The sequence below is a fragment of the Xiphophorus maculatus genome, chromosome 12 (assembly GCF_002775205.1).
Source record: "Xiphophorus maculatus strain JP 163 A chromosome 12, X_maculatus-5.0-male, whole genome shotgun sequence".
NCBI classification, from domain to species: Eukaryota; Metazoa; Chordata; class Actinopteri; order Cyprinodontiformes; family Poeciliidae; genus Xiphophorus; species Xiphophorus maculatus.
In genome coordinates, this window is record NC_036454.1 from 6,571,345 (window position 1) to 6,578,406 (window position 7,062).

The 7,062-nt window shown below is 42.1% G+C and overlaps 1 protein-coding gene across 1 annotated transcript in view; it reads right to left on the reverse strand.

The window, feature by feature from the left end:
- srrm4 (serine/arginine repetitive matrix 4) overlaps positions 1–6,476 on the reverse strand; it is a 60,520-nt gene extending 54,044 nt beyond the window's left edge. Inside the window, exon 1 of the mRNA XM_005803858.3 lies at positions 5,615–6,476. Coding sequence (XP_005803915.2) covers positions 5,615–5,832 — 218 coding nt within the window. The 5' untranslated portion in view covers positions 5,833–6,476. The remainder of the gene's footprint in view (positions 1–5,614) is intronic.
- Positions 6,477–7,062: the final 586 nt, after the last annotated feature.

The following is a 7,062-nucleotide window of genomic DNA, read 5'->3' on the forward strand; positions in this document are numbered from 1 at the left end:
GGATTAGATTGAAATCTGGAAATGTCAACGTGAGCTTCAACAGCCAGAAAAATAACTTTTTCAAGTAATCGTTTAGTTGTTGGCGTTCATCAATATCTCATTCAAACTCTCTTCCAGTGATGTATTACAGTCACTCTGAGCCAGTGAATGCCTTTGTCATTAATATGCTGCAGCTCTGTCTGCCAGTTTAAGGGTTTGTTAATGATACTGTAGTTTTGCTTTACCTCTTGTGAAATGGTTTAATTGGCCAGATGAAATGTGCTGGGTGGCAGTATTCGTCACTGCTAACTTTGGTTTTATTCTGACTGATTTTCCTCTGCAGGTAGCTGCCAACACTTACTGGATGTGTTAAAATGACAGGCAGTCATGAGTTTCCATCTTTTGTTTCTTTAGCTAAAGACATACAGATGAAATCATAAGTATATATACACCAAATAAAAAGACATTTTTTCTCACTGTCTGAAGATAAATCAGAGGAAATATCTCCTTATTTTGGATCAGTTAGAATTACCAAATGTATTTATTTTTGTTAAGTGCTACTGACAGAAAGATGTATGAGTCACTCGGAGTGACTCATACATTATGTATATATCATTGAACTTTTAATCTGAGAAGGTTAATCAATCAATGAGTACAAAAGATAAAAGACAAAAAAAGTGACTTATTCTGTTCTTACGCAATAGCACTGAATATTTTACACCCTTCATCAAAACACACACACTGAACTTCAATACCTATTTATCCTTGCCATGTTGGGGCGTGGATACACTCTGGACACTTTGCCAATCCATCATAAGGCAAAAACATAGAAAAATGAACCATTGTTTTTATTATTATTATTATTATTATTTCTGTTTGTACATTTTGCATACAATTTTTCTCAATGTCCATTTGCAAAACCAAGGAGGGATCATTTATATTTCTCAATTTACTCTGTTAGTGCACATTTGTTTCCATTCTGCAAAATTACTTTAACATTTTTCTTCTATTAAAATAAAACTATTATCCATTTCATTTTCTTTTTCATATCATTGATGCACCCTCCCAATTAGCATTTGTTTTATTCCCTCATATACAGAATGAAAAGTGTCATAAAATAAACATGAGTGCTGCATCGGGTGTTGAGTCAACAACAGTGGTGGGATTCTAATGGATTGGGAAATCAGTATGACATATGAATCCACTTTGTTGATAAGTACAATCGCTTCCCGGGGAGTTGGCATCATCTCGCGCTCTTTAGTGGGAATGCTTCAGCAGTCAGTCATTGTCCGTTTTACCCAGAGTAATACGACACGGACACGAGGAGGGCCAGTTAACACGCAGTGAAACGAAACCGGGAGAAATACATAGAGGGAGACATGTTGGGCAGAAGTGCTTAGCGCTGAAGAGAGGAGAAAAACAAGCAGAGAGGAGAGTAACGGTAGACAGACCCCTCATCCGCCACTAAATCATGTTTGTCTTTCTCACAGGGAGATCAAGAAAGGCAGAGATGCCTCATCTCTGGAGGAGCTCTGACTGCCTCTGCTTCATGTTTTCAGACTCGATTTCTTGTACTCATTTGTCCCCGCTCTGAGAACAGTTTGTCTGCATTTGCTTGTATTGTGCCTTTCAGCATTGATGCTGCAAATGTCAAAAGACTCTGAATTTCATCGGCAAACAATGCAGTCTTGATAAGGATAAGAGATAGACCATCAATAAAGTAGCATGTGAGCAAGAAGGGGGAGCCGAGGTACGGTGGCTAAAAGATGCACTGTAAAGGCAAAATCATTTTTAAATATTTTTCCTAAGATGCAAATTCATTTACAATGGCTGATGCTGACCTGTTAATCCAAACATGTATAAAAATAAAGTTAAAACAAAATACAGATATTCTCCATATCATGGCGGCATATCTCAGCAGATGATTAATTCTTCAGCTGCATTCAGAACTTGTAGTCAATGACAAGGCTGCAGCTGGATTGCTTTGCTCTCCACTCAAAAGTGTTCCTGCTATTCCGTCCGGCCTGCCTTATCCTCCCTCTGGTGCTGTCATTCGACAAGCCCCTCCAACCACTTCTCCCCCTCTTCCTCATTAAAGTAGCATCTGCTGAGGTAAGAAGCCTGAATACCCCCCTCCAACATTGTACACACACACACGCACACACCCACACACACACACACACACACACACACACACACACACACACACACGCACACACACACACACACACACACACACACCACCGCTTCCTTTTGCAGACACTCATGCCTGCCATCTGCCACAGAGTTGGACGAAGCCCCACCACCGGAGCAGCCGCACGCTCTCACCATACATCCACATTGAAAGCCCTCATTTAAAACACGCTCAATTGCTGGAAAACGTCTCAGACGCAGCAGACGTGCATGGTTGCACACAAACGCACTCGCTGACATTTGCACCCGAGCTCCAGGAATCTGAACGAGAAGTGCCCATGAAGGACAGCAAGCCCAACCTGCTGCACAAGCCCAGCAAACTCCTCCTCTTCTCTGTGGGACTCCAAGGGAAGAGGCAGGGGGGCCACGGGGGACGACAGCAAACTCTAATTAGTCCACTGTGGCCATCGGATCCCTCCAGCGTTTCATTTCAGGAGCACAGAAAAGGAGTGGAGCGGAAAGCAGAGGTGAGGACAGCGCAGGGAGAAAAGAACTCATGCTGATTGAACATGAAGCGTCCCCCTGTGGCTTCTTTCTCTGTCTCCTTCTCTTTTCTTTCCGTCTCTGCTTGTTGTACATAATGCCCTCTCGCTTTCAGTGCATTTGCTCGTCACCCCTCAGTTCTCCACAGTGAATAATAATGCTTCCTCTTGGAAAGCAGAAGGCAGAGGAGCGAGCCTAAGGCCATGCATTCTGATTGTCTAAGCATTCCCAAGTCGCTCTCTGTGCCTGAGCAAAAAATCAACAGTGCAGCAGGGGAGGGAGGCAGAATGCCTCTGTCCATAATCTCTGTGTTTTGTTTTTACTTTTTAGTCATTATTTACGATCTGAATCACCCAGAGGTCCTTCTGCCTCTCCTTCTCTGAGACAAATGTTGGACCACAGGGACACTCCTCTTGTCTTTTACGAGCTGTCCAGGAAAGTTAGCAACATTTTATGTGCTCTCTGGGGATGTTTGCTCTTGCCTGCCACGCTGCCATCATCGTCACTGTCACCCGGACAGAAACAGTGGTGGGGCGAAGCGACTGGAGGAGAGATTTCTTCCAAGAGAGGCTGAACTTGAAGAGACAGTATGGCAAAGCTCCAGAACCTCGGGCTATTTGAGAAAAGGCTGCTCAGTTCACGCTAGCGAGTCACATTACTTTGCTTTCTTTCTTTATGTTTGGTTTGTTTTTTTGCAAATTTCCTAAACTAGACTTAAAATTTGTTCCAGACTGGAGTCAAAGATGTGCATCTATTCGGTCTGATTGGAGGCCTGACATGTTCAGTCGCATTCTAGGAATAAAAAGTATTTTTAACTCTAATCCAAAAAGCTAATCAAATCTTTTCAAACCAAGCCATGTGCAGCGATATGCTCCTGCGGTAACAGAAGCTATTAAAGACCCATTATTTGGTTCACTGTGCCTTTCCACTGCCTGTGCCGATGTCAGATGAAATGGGCCATTCTAATCCTCATCAACATAGCTAATTTCACATAAGGGGAAGTTGATAGAGTGTCAAACCATTTAAAGGTCAACCAGGCAGGCATTTACTAGATTTGTATGTATATATAAGTAAGTCTGTTCAAATATTTTAACACTCATTCAAAATATTTGTGAGTAGAATCTCTTTTTATGCGCACATGGAGAGAAACAGCTGTCAGAGATGAGAAATCAGGTAAACATAGAGGCTGCAGAACAGCTTCTGACAAAAAAGGTAAATAGTTTAATGTAGACACGGAAAAAGAGGATGATCAGAAAAAGAGTTTGAAATGTTTGTCCTCGTTCCACCTCAAACGGCTGCTGTACTACAGCTAACCGTCACAGCACACACGTGACGGGTTGCTGCTTCAACAGAGACTCAGGCAAAGCCATGACACAGGAGAGGAGGAACGGGTCTGACATCAGAGGCAGGACGATGCTGTCACATGACCTTTAAACAGATATGTGTTTGGGGCGTTTGCCAACACGGGGTACAGAAGAAAACTAAGATGCCTGCTGTGTAAAATACTAAAAACTAGATTTGTTCAAGTTTCAGACTTTAAAAATGAAATATGTTTTCCAGTCACATGGTGTCATTTTAATGCACAATCAAGTAACTATTTTACCTTCTGTTATTATAAAAATCAAATATGACTTAAAAGAAATTTGGTTTTGTAACTTAGTGCCTTGAAATTGGGTCTTGGTTTCTTTAAGAGACTCTTGCTTTTTCTGACACTCTGCATTCAGGAAGTCATCACAACACCACTCCTCTATGAACCCTTTAACACTGTTATGAGCAATTCACTGAGAATTAGCTAGAATGATGAGCTCAGAAGATGTTTGCTAAAAGCTGCTAACTAGTCTGCAGGAGCGAAGTGGAGGAGTCACAGGGGAAGGAAGCTTTACGAGGCGGAAGTTTGGAAGCTTGCAGTGTTGAGGAGTTTCGAAGGCGGCGGTAGGTCCACCCAGGCGTGTTGCACACCTGCACTGTTGCCATGAGAGATTAAAGGATTTCTCAAACATGCATGAAAGAACAACACTTCAGGTATGTTTTAGATAAGGGAATAAAATTATAACATGATGTAAAGCTCAAAAAGGTTATTTAAACACGCAATACTGCCTGTTTAAATAAGACTGGTTAGATTTCTTCACGTGAATGGACGGAACTTATAAAATGCTTTTATCGTGTCATACTGACCACTTAAATAGAATCAAACTGACATCATATCACAATAAAACCCCTTTTTATACATTTATGCTTAAAAAGTCTTTACTGATAGCACAATTTAAAACATTCAACACATGTAAAGGGCTATAATTCCTGGGGGTTTTCAAAATACCTAATGGATTTGTACACATAATGTGTTTGTGCAGCATTAGGATATCATGTGAGGTGAAGTTATAGTTGTGATCAATCCACATTTCGTCAGACCTCTGACATCTTGATCCAACTCTCTCTGTACACTTTACTATCACATGTCAGGGTGCATGAAGAGGCTCCATGCACCAGGCAAAATATATTATATGCACTTGCAACTCAAATTCATGACACATGAATCTTTAGCCAAATAGACTGGGCAAAAACACATTGTGCTCAAAATAGTCCTTTTATGCAGATTCATAAAGCAAAGATAATATTTGCAACATATTGTTTATCTGTAATTCATGACCACTGTTACATTTACTCCAAATGTCAACAAGCATGTTTATGTTGAGATGTATTCTTAAAGAGAAAGTGCATTTTTGTGTGAAAACTAAGAAAAATTAAAACCATCCAAAAGAGGAAATGCATTTAAAATTCCAAACATGTCGACCTCCCCAGTGAGATGTAGCATACGTTCAGTTTGAATTTGTAATACGATCATTTTCATGATGTGTTAAACACCCAGATATCCTTGAAGACATAACAGTTATTTCCTGGTCGAGTTTCTTTCTAAACTACCAAAGTTTAGCAACATGTGAGAACATTTTAGAGAACTTACCCAGTCACCCTGCGGCGGGCGGTGATGCTCGCCACAATAACGCTCTCCGGTCTCGGTGTGGCCACAGCCTTAAAAGTCCCTTTCCAAAACTTCTCAAAGAGCTGCTTCTCTCCCAGCTGCAGGAAGCTGCCGGTTGCGGTGCTTCCCTCTGATCCCAGGGTCGGAGAAGGACCACTGAGACCACTGAGGTTGAGCTTGAGTGAAAATGGTGTCTGCATCTCAAGGTTGGGTTTTTTTTGTCTTTTTTGATCTGCAAGTGAGATGTGATCTTTAGTCCCTCATGAGCCAGACGCCCCACAGTCTGCTGAAAACACTCTCACACACTCTCTCCAGTTGTTGCTCAGGAACTGTCCAAGTACTGAATCAAAGCAAGTGGAGTGCAGCGGGCTGCTTTGCCGCGTCCTCTCCTCTTCGCTGCAGCGGGTCAACGTGTCAGCGCGTCTGTCTGCTCTTCAGTTGAGCTGCAGCCTGGGGAGAAGGACAAAAGCTGACCCTCTCCAGCTGAAGGCAGGGTATTGTTCTTGAAGACGGGACGGGGTGGGGGGCAGATTGTGTTTCTCTCTCCGCCTCTCCTTCTCAGTCACATCTGCTGCTCTATTTGGGATAGGGTCCGGTTCGGGGAGTCCGGGGAGCTTCCTTCTTTCTATTGCCACTGTCGGAAGCTTTACACAGTGTGAAGCACTCCCGTCCTACAGATGGAGGAGCGTGGCTCAGTCAGAAGGAGACAGGAGTTTTCTTGGTCAGAAGCTGTGTTTTGATTGTACTCCCACCCACAGCAGCTGAGCAGGTTTGAGGCAAGCGTGTCTGTAGGAAGGTCTGTGTGTGAGTTTGAAGAGTGTGTGAGCGGGTGCGTGAATGAGAGCTGAGTGAGGAGCTGAACTGTGAAAAAGCTTGTTTTGTATCTCTGCACTGGTGACGTCAAAAGGGGGGCTGGACTCTGGGGTAGAGGGACACCTCTGTGTGTAATGTGGGTGTGTTGTTCTTGTCTGTTAGTTTTGGAATTAGGGTTACCGCTCATCCTTACTTCCATGCATCCCTGTCTGTTTCTTTAATTGTCTTCTCCTTCTCCTCCTTCTTACTTCTTCCTCTTATTTAAAAAACTCTAAATCAATGTTTAATAAAAGAGTGCTTATATCAGATCACATAAAACCATGAATACCACAAGAAGACAGAAATAAATTCAACAGAATCTCTAAAATTACAACAAAGTCCGAGAAATAACCACAAACCACGTCCCACCACTCTACACCATCTAGTGAGAATACAATTGTCACACTTGCTCTGTTAGTTTAATATGAATCGAATATTGTTGCTGATGTTCTGTTGCCAAAATGGTTTCCCACAATCAAGACAATGCTGAAGAGTTCATAGTAACAAAATATAATGAGTTCATAGTTCATATATAGTTCATAGTTCAAAATATAATGAGGATTTACTGCATATTAAAA